Source organism: Moschus berezovskii, chromosome 25 (assembly GCF_049115385.1).
Source record: "Moschus berezovskii isolate FMDL1 chromosome 25, NW_MosBer_1.0, whole genome shotgun sequence".
NCBI classification, from domain to species: Eukaryota; Metazoa; Chordata; class Mammalia; order Artiodactyla; family Moschidae; genus Moschus; species Moschus berezovskii.
This window is the reverse complement of record NC_142484.1, coordinates 23732331-23751961: the sequence shown is the minus strand read 5'-3', so window position 1 is coordinate 23751961 and position 19631 is coordinate 23732331. Positions and strand designations below refer to the sequence as shown.

Here is a 19631-nt window from a genome sequence, read left to right as displayed (position 1 = left end):
CAATAAACCATAACAGAAAAGAATATGAAAAAGAAGGTATATATATATATAACTAAATCACTTTGCTGTACAGCAGAAATTAGCACAAGATTGTAAATCAGCTATACTTCAATAAAGTAATTTTTTAGGAAAAGAATACTTAACTACTCAGTAGATGGAGAAGGAAAGAATATAGCTTAGGGCTGGTTCCAATTCTTCAAGCCGTCAGGCCCTTCAGAGTAGAACATCTGATTGCCATGAGTGAGGTGGGGAGAATGCTGGGCCAGGAAACAGGGGGCCTGGATCCCAGGTTTTTGCTCTGCACTCAGAGCTGGGTTACCATGGGCAACTCACAACCTTCTCTAGGCTGTTTCACCATTGGCAATGGCGCTATGGGAATAGATGGCCTCCAACGTCTGCACTGGCTCAGACATCCCAAATATCTAGTCCATAGAGGCACAGATCACTAAGCAGACATCCCGAATGAGCCTGATTCTTATAAATCTGGTTTCGTCGCCTAAATGGTATTTTTCCCTCCAGGGTTTCCTCTGTCCAGCGATAGTTAACAAGCAAAGTTCACACACTGGAAGGTCTGACAGTTTGGGGATGCTTTGTGGCCCACATACTTTGACGTCAACATGCGTCACTCCCAGGTCTGAAAATAATCAAAGCAAATCAGCATGCAATGGGAACTGTCTGCAGAGCTGCCACAGGAGGACAGGAAAGAGGTCCTGCCAGCTGTCAGGCACATGGACCTGCTGGGTTGAGCAGCACGGGGGTGACCTGGGGGACAGCAGGCAGCGAGAGGAGACTGTGCCCAGACTGCAACAAGATGCAAGCCAAAATCAGTGGAGCGCCTCACTTGGTAAATGCAGAACCTCTAGCAACAGGCTGGGACAGGCACAGGAGACAGTGGGGAGGCCAAGGCCAGGGACACGGGGAGCAGGCTCCAAGGAGCAGAGGTCTTGGAGATTTAATTTTTTTTTAAAGCAGCACCCCAGTATGGGACTCAGGCTTCTTCCAGTTACTGGCAGAAGACAGGGGTTAAGAGCACAGATTTTGGACTCAGAGACACCAGCTAGGAATCCTGCTACTGTTCACACCAGCTGTGTGACCTGAAAAAGTTCCATGACCCCTCTCAGGCATCTCTGCACTGACCCCTCGCTTTCCTCCTTCCTGATAAGTCAGGATCAATAACCCCAGGCTCAGAAAGTGAGTGTGAAGATTAAGTGAGATTAGGTATGGAAATGGCACATGAGTGGTTGCTGTCACCCTTATTCCTGGAAGGCTGGTCCTATCCTCTTTTCTTAACCAACGAAAACCCTTTAGAATACTTCTCAGTCCCCCTTTCAAAGCTGTTGGTGGGGGGATCTGCCAAAGCCCTCCAGAGCCCACAGTGTCCTTCCCAACTTTCCAGTCTGCTGTACCACCATGATCACATCCAGAAAGACCTTCCAGTGGAGCAACCAGACAGTGTGGATACTGTAGACATCCTCGTGTAAAGGAAACTTGTGTAAAGGAATCCGCCTCTTCCCGCTACCCAGACAGATAAGTTTTCCCAAGACCTGGTTGGAGAGTTTCGATACTGACTTCACCATCTCTCTCCTATGCTTGGCCACCCACCACCATGTACTTGTTTCAGCTTATACACCAACAGACAGTTCTACAGGAGCCATATGGCTGAGCCACAGCTTCGTGGTGCTCAACAGCCACTCAATCCTGTTTTTCAATTCTTCCTTTTATCTCTCCCTTCCCCCCCCACCTTCCTTCTTTCCTTCTGGAATATGAACCAAGAACTTACTATGCGTTGATGCAGTCCTGCCGATGTCAGTACCAGCAGAGATCATGAGAGTCCCACCCCCGACCTCATGGAAGTTGCGGTCTGGCTAAATAAGCAATCATAGTTCAAGTTATGGGGGCTCAGAGCAGGCTATGGGAGCACATAGGAGACAGACTACCTTCAGACCATGGTGGTGCCAAAGGGCTTCCTGGAGGAGGTGACACTAAGCCTGACCTTGAATGGGTAACGGATGAGAAGGGTTGAGCCAGGCAATGGAATTCTACGTAGTGAGGAGAGAAAGAGGGTTAAAGCAGAGAAAGGACCTTGTTTCTGTTCAGACTCCTTGCCTTCTCCATGCCTCGATGAGTAAAATTCAACCTGGTATTTTCATATTTTAAAAAATGTCTTCATTAAAAAGAATATCTTTTGTACTTTCAACCTTGGAAACGTCTTAGGTTTTTATAAGAGATTATCGAATAAACTTGGAGCTTATGATTTCCATAAAATTTCCACAACCATTCACATAAAAGAAGAGGAATTAAGCCAAGATTCTCACGCTATACCAGAATGGAGATAAGAAGCCCAGATCCCAGTGAAACAAACTTGGCCAGGCTCTTCATTGTGAGTGCACACACACATACACTCTTACTTCACACACTCCTACCTCATATACGTTCTCATGGATATACCACAGATGTCAAGGGGATTGCTAATGTATACTCTTTTGCCAAGGCTTTCTTTTTGTTTCCCAACATTTTATTTTGAAAAACTTCAAACAAAAGCTGAAAGAGTTGCACATGTATCTAGATTCACCAGTTTTAAACATTTTACAACATTTGCTTTCTCCTTCTATCTGCACATATACTCACCTTTTTTTTTTTTATGCTCTGAACCCATTTGGGAGTTAGTTGCTGACACGCAGATACCTCACCTCTAAATATAGCATGTATCTTCCAAGAAAATGGACATTTTCTTACATGATTTCCAAACCATTAACGACAATGGAGTAGTCATGCTCATTCGCTCAGTTGTGTCCAACTCTTTGTGACCCCCGTGGACTATAGCCCGCCAGGCTCTTCTGTCCATGGAATTCTCCAGGCAAGAATACTGGAGTGGGTTGCCATTTCCTACTCCAGGGGATCTTTCCAACCCAGGGATCAAACCCACGTCTCCCACATCTTCCCACATTGCAGGTGGATTCTTTACCACTGAGCCACCAGGGAAGCCCCAGTGGAGTAATACTATCTAATATACAATCTGCATTCAAGTATCTCCCATTGTCTCTAAAATGACCTTTCTAGCATTTATGGCTTTGCTTGTCAAGGATTTCTTATTGGATTTGGTTGTCATGTCTCTTTAGTCTCCTCTTCAAGAATAGTTCTCCATCTACCTTTTAATATTCTTGTTTGTTTTTCATGATATTGTCAGTTTGGAAGATCCCAGGTTCATTGTCCTAAAGAATGACCCACAATCTGAATTTATCTGATTGCTTCTGCAGGCCAACCATTTATCAAATACCCCATTTTCCCTTCTTCTGTCCAGAATCAGCCCTGCCAGTTCCACAGTGATTACACCTTACTGGACCTTGGGGCATGAGAGCACTTGGAATTTTACAAACCCCAGAGAGGTTAGCTTATATGATAAAGCAGCTAATATTTATTTAATATTGAATGAATATTTTCAATATTTCTAAACTCTGGGGCAGAGGGGAAGAGCCAGATATCATATATACCATGCCAAAAGAAATTTTATAGTAGTTTACTTTGATTCCATATTAACAACGCCTTTTCAGATTTTTTTTTTTTACGTGCTTTCACACTTGCTATTTCAGAGCCTTGATTTAGAGGTCAAACAGTTAAGGGTTCAAATTCTGGTCCACCACTTCACCAGCTGTGCTACTTGGAAAAGTAGTTTAACCTCTCTCACCCTTGGTTTCCTTGAAGGGTATTAATGGTGGAAGATGATGAGGCCAGTGTCTCATGCATAATAATCACCTCTATTAAGCGTCACAAAAACTCTTCAAAAAAAAGAGTAGAGCAAGTATCATTCTACCCATTTTATAGATGATGCAACTGAGGCTCAAAAGAAAATGTAACTTACTGAAGGTCATGCAGCAAAGTATCCGAAGAACCAAAGTTGCCGATTCCCAGAACTGCCATTTCTGTTCTCTTGGGGAAGTAGCGTCTATCTAATGGGGTGTTGTGAGGATTAAATGAAATGATGCGAGTCCAGTGCCATGCTCCGCCAGTGTCAGTTACCATTATTATAATCATGTTCTTGTGAGTATCTGATTTGGTTCCAAGGCTCCAAAGAACCTCACCATTATCTTGACCCAGCCCCCACACCTCCAAACCAAAATTCACTGAAGGTACTGACGTTTCACTTGGAGAGAGAAAATATTCTGAGGCTGTGGGGCCATTGTTTGCAAAACACAAGAGAGGGTCTGTTTTCCTTGGGAAATGGGGCACTAAGTCATGAATCATTCTTTAGGTTCTGTGTGGGCGATTTGGGGTTCCTGCGAAAACTTTTAGCTGTCATTCACTACTGACTTGTGTGGACTGAAGCACAAAAGCCTGACCCAGTTTTGTTCCCAAAATCACATGAACCATTCTGCCCAAGACATTCCAGTAACACATTGTCCATCTCTTTGAACAATGTGACCAAGAGACAGAGTCACCATTGAAAGTGGCCCTGTGATTATTAGTAAAACACCATTAGGCACCCGGCCATGCCTTGGGGCACCTTAATAACCAACCTGATCACAAGGTTTAGCTCCCACCACAATCATGCCAGCCCTAAGAGAAGAGGGCTTTCCTTCTGCCTTCAGAACAATGAGAAGCCATTCAGAAGCCAAATCAATGGGATTGTTCCATTCTTGGTCCTGGGCAGCGCAATCAGATTGGCCAGTTCCATTCAACCACCTTGACAGTGCCAGTTCAGACTGGGTGTTCAAAGGAGGCTTCCCATAAGTTTGGTTTGCAGCAGGTCCCTCAGCTTGGTTAGTGCTATAGAGATGGCATGTTTGGAATGAAAATGTGAAGATTTCACTTCACAACTCTGGACATGACTCATTCAGAGGACACTGTTCTTAACTAACTCTTGCTCCGCATTCATCTAATCAAACCGCTACGCTCTCTGCTTTCACAGTGCAAGCCAACTGTTCTCCATATAATTAACCATGCACTTGAGAGGTAGAGAGGTAAGGTAGAAAGAACACATGTTCAGAATGAGGCAGATCTGGTTTCCAAACCTGGCTCTGACCTTGGGTAATAAAAATAGGCAATATCACATATTTTTTGCTTATTACATACCAGGCTCTGTGTCAGCAACCTCCCAGTATTATCTCATTGGATCCTTACGGACAACGTATAAGAATCATCATTTCTCCTTTATAGATAAAGACACTTACGTTTAGAGATGTTAACTTGCCCAAAGCCTAGATTTGAACCCAGGTCTGTCTCTCAATTAAGCCTAATCAACCATTTTAAAACTGCCTTCCAGGGACTTCTCTGGCGTTCCAATGGCTAAGACTCCATGCTCCCAATGCAGGGGGCACAAGTTCAATCCCCAGTCAGGAAACTATATCCCACATGCCACACTGAGGGATCACATGCCACAACTCAGAGTTTGCATGCGATAACTAAAGATCCCACACGCCACAACTAAGTCCTGGAGCAGCCAAATATTAATAAAGCAATAAATATGAACAAAAACTACCTCCAAGTGGTAACTTTCCTTGGTTTCATCTTCCTCTTATGAAATTCATGGGCCACTTTACATTTTACCCAGTTTCTTGTTCCTCATACTAAATTTTATAAACATAATATATATATTATATATATTATACATACATACATACATATATATATAATCCCTGCAGAGTACTACTGGTTTATAGCAGATGCCCCATAACTGTTCCCTTCCTTGATGCTGAGACTGATTTAGAAATAAGGATCTCTGATCCTTAAGCCAAATGTCCAAAATCTCACTAGGTGTTTTGGCTTTTGCAGACTGGCTTCAGGAGTTTCACTAAGGCCTAATTAAAACACCTCTCAAGGCTACATCTCTTACATCTTATAAATAAAATGGGACATCAAGACTTGGTTCTTCCATCTCGGTCACAGAGGAAGGGAGTACGAGAAGTGGGGAACAAATCAAGCTATTCTGAAAGCTGGAAATTGGGCTGTAGTTCCTCCAGCCTGGCCTTTGATGTGTGTGTGCTTACATGTGCTTATTACTTTAAGCTGTTCCATGTGTATATATTTGTATATGTGTGTGTATTTGTGTATATACACATATCCAGAAGTTGATGTATTTATACACACACATATATACACACGTAATGATACTCTAAATGAGCCACCAGTCCCACCCTTAAAGTGTTTTCAGAAAATTAACCCATGAAATAAGCAATAATACGTGAACTATAAACATTCTTGCATGTTGGCAGATAACCATATTACACATTCTCCTCCAAGAACTGAAGAAGAGAAGAAAGGGAATAACACAATAGCAGAAAAATGCACTAATCAAATCCATAATCAACTTTGATGATGGAGCAAGGATTCTAATCAAAACACAATGGGGCAAAGTTGCAACAGGTTGCAAGCTTCGAGCTGCATTCTCTTCCTGGGGGGCCTCATCTGTGCTTTTTTTTTTTTTAAACATCTAAAACACCCACAGAGGATTTCCATCACTTCTAATTACTTTTTTAAAGAAGTGAGCTGCAAGTTGAACACCAGGCTCCTAAAAACAGGAAATATCAAAGTATTATATATATATATAATTTTTTTCCTTCTGCAACTGCTTCTTAAAAATAGGCTAACCTCTCCTCAAATAGCTCATGAGCATTCCTTATCTGAAGGTCGGTCGGACAGGGTTTCTGAACTAACACAGAGCAGGTCTCTAAAACAATTCTTTGCACATGGTCATAATTTATATGGCATGTTAACAGAGCAGATGCTATAAATGTTCATTCTTGGGGGGAGGCCCAGGTATCCCAGCACCAGGAGGGGGACTTGGGAGGGATGTTGCGGCTGCAGAACAGTTCCTCTCTCTGGGGGTCGAGCCCCAGCTACAGGTTTGCGGGACAGATTCAAGGTGAGGGGCTTGGCGAGCTGACAGTGGCGCCGTACCTAAAAGCTAGTTGCTGGCTACATCAGCACTTTTCACACTTGATGGAGATGGAGAGCAGGCTTGGGGGAGAATGGGCCATCACTGGCTGAAATAAGTTGCTGCCTAATATAAGCCATGAGAACTGTCTCCTTTCCCCATATCACACCATGTTAGAGATTCTGAACCTTAAACTAATAATAATAATCACTGTCATTTCCCAAGGGTCTGCTATGAACCAGGTCTTTTATGGACACCATCTCTCCATAACTACCCGCACGCTCAGGATCACTATCGACCAGGAAGGCAACAGGCAATTCCAATTTTTCAAATGCGAGAAGCCTTTGTTCTTTGCTCACGCTCACCTTTTGAAAGGAAGATACTAAATATGAAGTCATCACCTGTTACGTGAAGGTGTGGCTTCCCTGTGGCTACACCCACTCCTGCTCTACACCACTGCATGCCCTCCCCCTTCCCCACACGTTCATCTCACGCCCTCTCCTCCCCACCCAGCTATTCCTGCCCATCTCTAGAACCCAGCATCTCCAGCCCCCTCCGTGAGGCTCTCTGGACTCCTCCAGCCATCGTGGCCTTTTTCTTCCTTTCAGCCCCAAATAGCCCTCTCAGCCCTCTTTGTGTTGTGCCCTGATGTCTTCAGTACATCAGTTATACCTCCCATCTAGACTATAAGACCTCCAAGGCCCAGACCATGTCTAATGTACCCTCTACCTCCACCAGGACATGAAAGAGGGAGGCAGCTATGAAGACAGGGAAGACCACCAGCCTGCAAGCTAGACCACCCACAGCTGGACTCCCTGCTTGCCACCCTGGAGCAGGATGACCTGGAGAGAGTCACTCAACCTTGCTGAGTCCTGTTTACTCTTCCAGCTCAGTGGCTAGGGCAGTGGTCTTATAAGTCAGGGCCTGTGAGTAACCGGAAAGTCCCTATGATCTTCTCTCTATAGCATGCTGATTAAGAACAGGGAGTCCAGAAGCAGGCTGTCCAAGTTCTAATTCTACTCCTGCTATTCATGGGGTCACTAACCCAGCCTTTGCCTCAGTTTCCCAAGTGTAAAATGAGAATAATAATACACATATTTCATTGGATTGTTGTAAGAATCAAACGAGGTTTTTTAGAACAATTCCTGGCACGTCGGAAGTGCTATGTGATGACTTGCCATTATTATATTACTGTCACTGAAGAAGATGTTACACAAAATTATTGTCATAGGAAGTCATATCTGCTTTAAGTGTTACTGTGAAGATGAAATGAGATCATACAAAGAGAGCCTGGCACGTCAGGCACTTCCCTCATCTTCCCACCATGTCTGGTACTATATTAGGTATATGACAGATGTTCTGTAAACCCTTGTGAACTGAATGATACCTTCTCAAGGGCTTGACAGAATAAGCTATGCCTTTTCTCACTGAAAGGCTATTAGACCTACATTCAACAATGCCCCATCTCTTGGTTTAGCAATATAAATGGCTCATTTTATTAAGTGCTTCCTATTTTCCAGACACTGGGCTTTACATATCTTCCTTATATATGTATATAAATATGTATCTATGAAGTATGTATATGCATATATACAGACAGGTGTATACGGCACTTTACAAATGTTATTTTTCTTAAGCTTCTCACAATTTGCGTGGTTGTTTAGTGCCCATTGTTACAGATGGGAACACTGAGGCCCAGAGAGGTTAATGAACTAAGTCACCAGCTTGTACATGGTGGAGGCAGGACACCTGCGATATCCACCTGACTTTAAAGCCAGTGCTACTGGCCACTGCACAGCCCAGCCTAGTAAAAGCCCCTGAGTGAAAAAGGGAGTCAAATGCCCCAAGATATCATTTGCCACTTAACTCCTCATCTCCAGAGCATCTTCTAGTGACAAATATCAGGTTTTGAATCCGGGACTGCCAAGCCTGACCCTGTCTTCGAGCCTTTCCTGGACACTGTGTCAGGCCCAGAGGGAGAAGACTTGTCCAAAGAGGAAAACCCCTTTGGCCAATGATTCTCTGATGCCAGGGCGAGGCCATGAGAACGAGCATCTGCACCTGCCACAAAGAAGAACCGCCAGGAAGCCTGACCATGAATGGAAAAAAAAAAGCGGGGGAGGCTGTCAAAACCAGGTAGCCCACTGGGAAGTCCATCCAAACCACCCTTGTGGTAAGTACACAGGGCCCTCTTGAGGGCAAGGGAGGCGGGGTGGGGGCAGACAAGGGACGGTGGGCCGTGGGCAGGGGAGAGAAGGTAAGCCTTGAGGGAACCGGACCACACGAGCCCCTCTGGCAGCAGCTGAAGATCATTTTTCCGGGAAACAGGGTGATGAATCACCTTTTCAGAGCCTGCCCATCGAAAGCCCTCCAACCCTGTGTGTTAAGTGAAAGGTCAAATGGACAGTGGAAGAACAGCTGCCTGGTCGCAATGATCACAGAGTCCACTTTGCCTTCATTCCTCGGGTCCTCCTCATCAGGATGGAGGGTGTGTGTCACATCCCCGAGTCACCACTCTGGCCTCCCCCATCCACTCCATCACACCCCACCACACCCCACCAGCCCCGCCTCCAAGGATGCAGGGGACACCCTCACAAGAGCACACGCCCCAGGCTCACTCCTGTTTCAGAGACCACTGAACAAATCCTGTGATGAAAGGCAGAAAAAGAGCTCAGAGCACAAAACCCTATAGTAGAGACAGGCCCAGTAGCATTGGGGGAAAATCTTGCCTTCCTCCCACACGCCATCACTCAAACCTGTCAGCTTCCAAAAATGTTTAGCAAGTGCAGCAGCAAGGGACATGCTTATCAGCCTGGTGTGGGAGCGTAATCTGCTTTGAGGGCCTTCTCCAGCCCAGAGTTCCAAAAGTCTGCTTACAATTAGCTTCCAGCTTCAGTTCCTCCATCAGAAAGGCTAGGAATGTGTTGAGTTCTAGCCTCTGATCAGAGAAAGCTCTAGGAGAAGGTGGAGACAGGGTCAGCAGAGATTAAGTGCCAAAAAGGTCAGCTGGTCTGTTGCCACTTCCCTGACACCAGCCCCACTCTACCTCCCCCGCTGGCTTTCCGCCTCTCCTGACTGGGACAGTCACATCCGTCAGGTCGGCCTGTCCCCAAAAGTCCCTGCTGACTAACTGCCAAGAAAATACAGCGTGCCCCTGCTCCCTCCTATCAGGAGAGGGAGGGGGAAAAAAAGGAGCAGTGAGGGCAGAAAGCCAGGAGAACTGGATTGGCCCTTGCTGATTTCCTTAAAAGAGATTGCATGGCTAGGGCCTGTCACCCAGCCGAATTGGGTGATGCGAGCTCAGTCTGGAAAGGTAGAAGTCATCAATTCTTTTCAAGCCACCCGCACCCCCAAGTCACCCGGGCTACCGGCACCGGGATCTACTACCCGGGAAGGAGGGGCTTAGCTTCGGGCCGCCATTCCGAGGCAGCCACCCCCGCCCCATCGCTACAGCCAGCCGAGACGCTAGGAGTCTCCAGTTGCCTGCCTCCGCCGGTGCACCGAGCACTCCTACTGCAGTCCCAGCACCGTGCCTGGAATGCTGTCAGCCCAAAGGATGGGGCAGGCCCGAGTAGCTCCAAGCCGAGGGCAGCAGGTACACTGCCACCCCTAGACCTCTTTTCCTGGATCTTGCAGCCAGGCCAGGGGGGAGTGGAGCCCAACGAGGTCTCGGACCATTCCTCGGCAGGGACAGAATCTCTGCAGAACCGACAGACACACAGCCGCTGCTGCAGACACTGTCTTCTTGGGGCCAAGCCCCTCGACATGCAGAACCTGACATTTCCAGTGTGGCACATGGTTTTTTGAGGACACCCTGATCGCGCCCCACCCCACCGCGCCCGCAGAAGGAAGCCGCAGGCAGCCCGCATCCCGATCTCGCAGAGCTCCTTAAGGCAAACCTCGGTCACCCGGGCCACACCCACTGGCCAGCCCACCCTCCGAGCGCAACCCCCAATCTGCTGGCCTCAGTGGAACGGTCCCCTTTTCAGCCCACAGGGTAGCCCTTTTCCCTCTCCAGCCGTGTCAACCTCCACCCTCAAAAAAGTATTCACCCTTCCCCCCAGAAGAGTGCCCCAGCACACAGCATCTCTCACCTGGGTATCGAACCCGTTTTCCACCGAGCCGCTCATCCGCAGCGGGAGCCCCTCCCCCGCCGGCTCCTGCAGCCCCTGCGATTTCAGGGGGATCTGGCTAGGGTAGGCGGTCTTGCTCACCTCCACCTTGCTTCCCAACTTGAGATAGCAAGGCTGGGGGCCCGCCCGGGCTGGGGGCACGTGCAGGATGGGCGCGGCGCTGTGCACGGGTTTGGGCAGTCCCGACTTCATTTTGGAGGCCACTAGGATGGCCGGCATCTTCTCCCGGGGCTTCGGCTTTCCCAGCACGTCCCTGGAAGCGGCGGCGGAGGCGACCGCTAAAGGCAGCGCGGGCAGCAGAGCAGGCGCCGGGCTTCGGCCCGAGAGGCGCCCACCAACAGCCAAGGGAAAGAAGAAAAAAAAAAGAAAAAATCCCCGGGTCGGGGATCTCGGAGCAATCGGACGAGCTGGCCTTGGCGGTGCGGGAACCCGGCGGAGGACTGATCGCCCGGCGCTCAGCGGGTCCCACCTGGACGGATGCTGCCGCCGGGTTTCACGCCCCTCCTGGGTGGCCTGTTCAAGGGCTCTGGGTGCTCAGGAGCTGTTGCCTCTTGCGATTCTCCTCCTGGGACCCCGAGGCTTGGACGCCCATATTAACTTGTCATTGCATCTCCGAAGTGAGGCGGCCCCGCTCGAAGAGGGGTGGCGGGTACCCACGCCTCCCGCTCCGGGGAGGCTGCGGGTGTGAGCCGGCGAGCTAAGGGGCTAGCAACCACGGAGGGCAGGGAAGGAGCGATACGAGGAAGAGAGGGAGGGCGCACGCAGCCCAAGACGTCTTCAGCGGGAGAGGCAGCTGTCGCTCTGATCGCAAGCACCGCAGTGTCCCCCCGCGACGCAGAGGCGCGGCGAGAGCCCCCGAAAGGTCTCTGAAGGTGTGACAGTCGGTCACCACTGCCAGACGCCCCCCGGGGCAGAGAGCACTTCGGCGCCTGAGGGTCTGCACATGCTCCGTGCGCTATAGCGCAGCAAGGCTGTGGCCGCGGGGCGCGGGCACCCGGACGCGCGGCTGGCGGGCTGGGCTGGGCAGGGCAGGGCAAGGCAGCGCTCGCGAGCCGCAGCCGCGCTTCCCGGGAAGGCTGCGCTGGCTGCGGGGCTCCGCGCAGGGGGAGGACAGGCTGCGACCCGCGCGGCTGAGGCGCGCGCTGACAGCCCGGGCCGCCTCAACGCGCCGATTGGTCCGCGGCGGGCCAATCGGCGGCCGCGGCTCTCCCTGCAAAGGGGGCGTGGCCTCAACTCCCCGGGCCGCCGCCGAAACTCTGGGGCCGCGCGGGGCCGCCAGTACAAAGCGGGCTGGTGGCGGCTCTGCAGCGCGGCTCAGCTCGCGCGCTCCCCCGCGGGCCCGCACCCCCCGCGGCCTGAACCCCTTTTGAAAAATGCCCTTTCGAACGCGGGCCGCCCGCCTCGGGGCCCCGCGGGGAAGGCTCCGGGGAAGTTTGTTTCCTTTTTTAAATTGTTCTGGTCACCTTAACGGTCTGAGGCTTCCGGAGTCGCGCCTGCAGCCCCGCGGCCCCCCAGCTGGTCTGGGGAGGGCGGTTCCTTAGGCTCCCGCGTGAAGGACGCGCCAGCCATTTCTTCTCTTTTCTGCCAGCTCCTCCAGGCGGGCCGGGGGGCCTCCGAATGGCTTCCTCTCCAGCTTTCAAAGGCTGCACATTTCACTTAACTATGTGAAGTATTTATAGGCAAATGCAATACCCCCGCGAAGCCTGCCGACCCCAGACGGTTCCTCCTCGCAACCTACCACATACTGTAATTAGAGTGGCCAGAGGAAGCCCAGAGAAGCTCCAGGACCCCGGCCGGGCTCGGGCTAAAATCTTGCTGCGTTTCAGAAAGGAACCCCTCCCTGTCTGCGCCTCGGACGCACTGACCCCTCAGGGTCCTCGACTTCAATCCGCTCGAGGATTTCTCTCCTGTCCCGGGTGCTCTGTGGGTTCCTCGCAGAGAGCTGGAAGAGATGACACGGGCAGGCCAGACCCCTCGCGATTCATTGATGAGGATTTCCCCCCCTTCCGCCCTCGTAGAACTTCCTGGATTTGAATCCGGCAAGTTCTTTGACTTAGATACATCTTTACAAAGCTTCGGTTCCTACTGGGAGTATGGAGGGGGGTTGACGACATTATGCTATTGTTTGGATAAATGAGATAGTTCATTGCAGTCATGTAGCACGGGTACTTGGCAATGTGAAAGACAGATGGAAGTTAGGTATTATTATCCTTATTAGTAAATTATTGCTATTGGTATCCCCCACGCCACCCTCCAGTCATCTCTATTTACTAAAGTTGTTTCACTTCTCTCTCTCTGAGATACGGATTTTTCACAGTATGCCCACCCTATAGCCTAATTTTCAATGTTGATAGCATTGATTTGTTATTATCCTGATAGTAGGAAACTTCAAAGGTTTAAGATAGTCTCTTAAAACAGTATTAAGAAATAAAAGGGTGCCTCTGACGCTGGACTGCTCCCTCTCCCATCTTATCTCCATCCATTCTATGCAACTTTCTTCTCTAGTTAGGCTGAACTGCACACAGTCTTGTATGCAATTCCAGGTATCCCTCCCTCTAAATTACACGTCTTCTGCCATGTCACTTACTTAGCACTCAGCCCTTTTCTATCTGATGCTACCTTGTTGTTTATTGTTTCATGTTTATTTTCTTCTTAAAGAGAAGGCCTCTTGAAGTCAGGAATGTGTTTTTAACCTGCATTAGATTCTCTCGCCATTGAGTATAATGCTGTGGACAGAATAGCTACCCAGATTGTTATCAGATAGATGAGTGAATGATGCCAGCGGCAATTAACCAGAGGGAGAGCCTTTTAGATTCAGGTCGCGGAGAGTCGGACACGACTGAGCGACTGAACTGAACTGAACTGATATAAAATCATAAGAGATGCTATGCTCTGTTAAAACTTGGAGCCTCTCCTATCCAGAATTCTGGTTCTGCCAGATGTAGCAAGAGTTATGGAAATATATTGCAGTCTTTGACTTTAAAGATTATGGAGATATTCCAAAGTATTTTCATGGCCTTAATGTAGTTTTTCTCAAAATGTGGTCCCCAGTTCACCACCAGCACCGTCAACACCTGGAAACTTGTTTGATAAGCCCCACCCCAGATCTGCTAAACCAGAAGTCCTGAAGTTGGGGCCCAAGGATCTAGGTTTACCAAGTGTTTAACCAAATGATTCTGATAAATGCATCAGGCATTCAGTGCTCTTTCAGAGTTGCTTAAACTAATATATTGTTGTTCAGTCACTAAGTTGAGTCAAACTCTTTGTGACCTCATGGACTGCAGCTTGTCAGGCTTCCCTGTCCTTCACCATCTCCCAGAGTTTGCTCAAACTCATGTCCATTGAGTCAGTGATGCCATTCAACAATCCTATCCTCTATCATCCCCTTCTCCTCTTGCCTTCAGTCTTTCCCAGCATCAAGGTCTTTTCCAATGAGTTGGCTCTTCACATCCGGTGGCCAAAGTATTGGAGTTTCAGTTTCAGCATCAGTCCTTCTAGTGAATATTCAGGGTTGATTCCCTTTAGGATTGACTAGCTTGATCTCCCTGCAGTCCAAGGAACACTCAAGAGTCTTCTGCAGCACCACAGTTTGAAAGCATCAATTTTTCGGCACTCAGCCTTCTTTATGGTCCAGCTCCCACATCCATATGACTACTGGAAAACCCATAGCTTTGTAGGACCTTTGTTGGCAAAGTGATGTCTCTGCTTAATATATGTAATATACGTTCATATACATAAGAATTACTGGGGATCTTGCTAAAATACAGATTCCATTCAGTAGGTCTGGACTGGGGCTGAGATTCTGATTTCAGAATAAGCTCCCATGTGACACCCATGCTGGTGGTCTGGAGCTCACACTTTGTGTAGTAAACTAAATCACAGGTAGCAAAATGGGTTCATCTCAAGGGCCATCTCTAACTAACTGACTTTCTGTCACCCTGTGCTAAATGGAATTCCAAAGGTGAATATATCTAGTTAAGTTGGAAAGAGCAGGCTGATCACTTAATAATGTCTGTCATGCGTACAGAAATGGACGGACATAGTGACGTATATACTATGTATTTGCCATCTTGGATTTCCCATTTAAATCATGTTTGCAGCAAGGTCATTTTTTGGGTTCTGAGACCCTCAGATATGTACTAATTTGAAAAACAGTGCATTTTTTTTTAAAGTACCTCTTCCTAATACTCTGCTGCTGCTGCTGCTAAGTCACTTCAGTCATGTCCGACTCTGTGTGACCCCCTAGACGGAAGCCCACCAGGCTGCCCCGTCCCTGGGATTCTCCAGGCAAGAACACTGGAGTGGGTTGCCATTTCCTTCTCCATCCTAATACTCTAGGATTTGGTAAATATTTGACCATGCACCTTAACTTGTGTGATTTATTTAACTTAAAGTCCAATGACTTCTTATCTTTCTTGATGAAAAACAAGTGAATCTTTTAGTTGATTTTCAAATTCTTTCCCAGCCTCCACATCCCTTTAATAATTTTATTTGCTCTTTCCTGGAACAGTTTTAATCTCCCTTTATATTTTTCCTGTCTTCCCCTCATTTCTTTCTTTACAGCAAAATAATTTTGTCATTATAGCAAGACATGGGAGGAAAAGCTCTTTTTTCCCTGAGGCAAAAGAGATAATTGCAAGATTCCTCCTTAAATAAGATCATCTCAAATTATAAAAATGTCCTATAAAGTTACTCCTTCCACATAGATGCTGTATTAACATGAATGAAGTCATTTGAAATCAATAAGTTTGGCAAGCATTGGTAGCTAAAGGAGTCACTGGTTTAGGACACAGTAAACTGCTTTGGAAAGAATACACTATCCAAGTTCCTTTTTATTGCTATTTTTTAAAAATGATATATATCATGGATAACCCACTATTTTAAATCCCAACTTTGACAACCCTTCTCTTTTTCTTCTGTCACACTCTCAACTTTCAAAACCACCCAATTTGAAACATATTGCCAGAGCTCCCAGGACCACTGAATCCAAATCTTAAGAGTTTGGCACCTCTCTGGCTGTAAGAACCATCCTTAGGTCAGGATGTGCCAGCTACACTGTTTTCTGATCCTATACAACAGTCACTGGTGATTAGTTGAGTGTAAATTGGCCTTTAGGGCTGATCTGCAAGTGACCAACCCCATCAACCCACACTTTATCTGTGTTAAAGACCCCTGGCTGCACTTACGTCCCAAGAAGACAGTCCTAAGAGATACTGAAACATCTAAACCACAGTCTAACACACACACACACACAAAATGCAGGGACCTGGGGAAAGAACCAACGGGCTCTTGGAGACCCCTCCTATAAATTATGAAGGGACATATTGCAAGTCTCCAGAATAATATAAAAAGCAAAATATTCTTGAGTTTATTGGGGGGTAAAAAAAAAAGTTAGACTTATTCTCAAATATGCACTTTCCCTTAGTTTTCTATGACATGGGTTGGCAACTTCCAATAATATTGCTTGCTAGCCCAAAATGCTTATCTTTTGGTAATGGCTGAATTGAGATCCCACACATCTCAGACTGAAGGGAAACTGGGGTAAGAACCTTAGAACAGCTGTTTAGAAAGTCTACTCACCTCTCCCTGCACTTGCTTCTAATCTACCTTCTTCCACAGATGGATGTGTGCAGATCTGTATGCCCAGCAGTGATCCCTGGGTTGTATTTTGAGAACAGATGACTGGGTTTTTCCACTTGCAGGGCTGGTGTATAAGGAGCATGTGAGAACGTGTGCATGTTTACAAGGGTTTGAGACAATTGTTGTTGTTTTAGTTGCTAAATTGTGTCCAAGTCTTTTGTGACCCCATGAACTATAACCCACAAGGCTCCTCTGTCCATGGGATTTCTCAGGCAAGACTACTGGAGTGGGTTGCCTTTTCCTTCTCCAGGGGATCTTCCCAAACCAGGGATCAAACCTGCATCTCCTGTTGTTGGCAGGCACATTCTTTACCACTGAGCCACCTGGGAAGACCAAGGCAATAGCCCTGACTAAATGTCAAACAAATATTTAATAAACTATTGGTTTGTTGGCTATGGGCTTCCCTGGTGGCCGAGCTGGTAAAGAATCCGCCTGCAATGTGGGAGACCTGGGTTTGATCCCTGGGTTGGGAAGATCCCCTGGAGAAGGGATAGGCTACCTACTCCAGTATTCTGGCCTGGAGAATTCCATGGACTGTATAGTCCACAGGGTCGCAAAGAGTCAGACATGACTGAGCAACGTGCACTTTCATGTTCACTTATTGGCTATGGTATGCCTCAATCATTAACTCAATGAATAAATTGTTGAGAGACATCTATATGCCAGGCATTATGATAAGGAACAAATAAAACTTAAGTGCTTAGCCCCTACTCTCAAGATTCAAAGGATGATGCAACCACTGTTTCTAGCCTGAGGGTTGCCCTTTTCAACAGCTGAAAAATTGAGAGAACAGGGCAAGCAAACAGGGAAATCAATGACAAATAGTAGATCTTACACTCCAATAAAAGCCTAAGAATCACTGAGGGTTAAAGGAATAGAACCCTAATCACACACCCCCAACAGACCTAGAATTCTGAATCTGTGTATCTGTCTTGTAAGCAAGAAGTCGGGTGACTGAATCTGTGGGTTCTCACACTTGACTTCACAGCCTTGGCTGTCCATGAGAGTCACCTGCAGAACTAGAAAAAAGAGGGCTGCCCGGGCCCCACACTGGACTGATAAAATCGGACTCTGGGGATGGGGCCCAAGCATTTTTCTGTTAGCAAAGCTCCCTGGTGGTGCTTCCCAGGTGACTCAGTGGGTAAAGAACCTGCCTGCAATGCAGGAGACTCAGGAGATGCGGGTTTGATCTCTGGGTCAGGAAGATCCCTGGAGGAAGGTATGGAAACCCACTCCAGTATTCTTGCCTGGAGAATCCCAAGAGGAGCCTGACAGGCTACAGTTCATGGAGTTGCAAAGAGTTGGACACAACTGAAGCGACAATGGGCAGGCACACAAACAGCTCCTGGGTACAGGCAAACGGAAAAGTGCCGCTGTAAGAAATGCTACAAGGACTGCTCCCTCAACATTTTACAGTGGGGAATGACTGAGGCAAAAACCTGGACCGTTTCAGTCAATGTAAACGGCCAATCTGGAAAAACCCAGGCCTTCTGTTACTTTCTGTGCCAGGTTTGTTTTTTGAGAGAGACACACACAGCCAGTCTAGCTGCCCGTGCAGCCCCAAAGCAGCCGGGTAATTGCCCTAATGCTGCCTGAGAGTCAGCCATGCAGATGGCATCAAGCCGTCTGACCCCTGGTCAGTGCAGCAAGGAGCAAGGATGCTCCGGCCGCTTCCTGCACTGCATTTCCCCTCTTGGTTACTGTTTCTCCTGTGAGCCTTCCTGCCTCCCTCTGCCTCTGCCCCAGGCTCAGAGCCTGGTGAGCATCTGCTGCAGAGGAGCTCCTGGCCCCGGGAGAGGTGGGTGGTGGTGCCCAGGGTTCAGGGCTCTCAGAGGAGAGCTTGGAGCACGGTTAACTCTTTACGGTCTGTGCTCAGAAAAAGGTACGCTGGCATGAAAAAAATCTCAACAGTGGATACTAAAAAAAACAATCATGTAGTCCTTCAGTATGTATTTTGTCATTCTTTCTCCTTTATTTAAAATGTACATGTCATGGGGATATTTATCGTATCATTTACATACATGTTTGGCTACTATTTACATACATATTTGACTTCCCTGGTGGCTCAGACAGTAAAGCACCTGCCTACAATGCAGGAGACCCGGGTTCAGTCCCTGGGTCGGAAAGAAGGAAATGGCAACCCACTCCAGTATTCTTGCCTGGAAAATCACATGGACGGAGGAGCCTAGTAGGCTACAGTCCATGGGGTCACAAAGAATTGGACTTCACTTTGGCTACCATTAAAATTTGCAACATATTTGTGTGTTTACAATGTTTAAATACATATGTTTATTAAGAGAAAAGAGAAGGAAGGCATCACATCACACTACTAATAGTAGCTATTTTTTGAGGAGCAAGTTAGGGGACTAGTCATTTCTTATTTTTCTATCACTGCAGAAGGCATCACATCACACTACTAATAGTAGCTATTTTTTGAGGAGCAAGTTAGGGGACTAGTCATTTCTTATTTTTCTATCACTGCTTTAAAGGGTTGGAATTATAATTGATTTCAACTTACTTTTCCATGGGATTTTTCTGCATTTTTTCAAATAAACATCTTTACTTGTTTGAATCTTTTATTTATTCAAGGAACGCTCAATATCCTCTACAGAGAACCAAAGTGAAGTGAAAGTCGCTGAGTTGTGTCCGACTCTGTGACCCCATGGTCTACACAGTGCATGGAATTCTGAAGGCCAGAATACTGGACTGGGTAGACTTTCCCTTCTCCAGGGGATCTTTCCAACCCAGGAATCAAACCCAGATCTCCCACATTGCAGGCAGATTTTTTACCAGCTGAGCCACAAGGGAAGCCCAAGAATACTGGAGTGGGTAGCCTATCCCTTCTCCATCAGATCTTCCCAACCCAGGAATCGAACTGGGGTCTCCTGCACTGAAGGCAGATTCTTTACCACCTGAGCTATAGGGAGCCAAGCCTTGTGCCAAATATTGGTCATAGGGAAGTTAGCTGGCTTAAGTTAGTTATCCAC

At 47.5% G+C, this 19631-nt stretch overlaps 1 protein-coding gene across 4 annotated transcripts in view; it reads right to left on the bottom strand.

The window, feature by feature from the left end:
• NAV2 (neuron navigator 2) overlaps positions 1–12125 on the bottom strand; it is a 429204-nt gene extending 417079 nt beyond the window's left edge. For all 4 annotated transcript variants that reach the window (XM_055416029.2, XM_055416030.2, XM_055416032.2 and 1 more), the window contains exon 1: positions 10966–12125. In XM_055416029.2, coding sequence (XP_055272004.2) covers positions 10966–11223 — 258 coding nt within the window. In that variant the 5' untranslated portion in view covers positions 11224–12125. The remainder of the gene's footprint in view (positions 1–10965) is intronic.
• Between the last annotated feature and the right edge of the window lie 7506 nt (positions 12126–19631).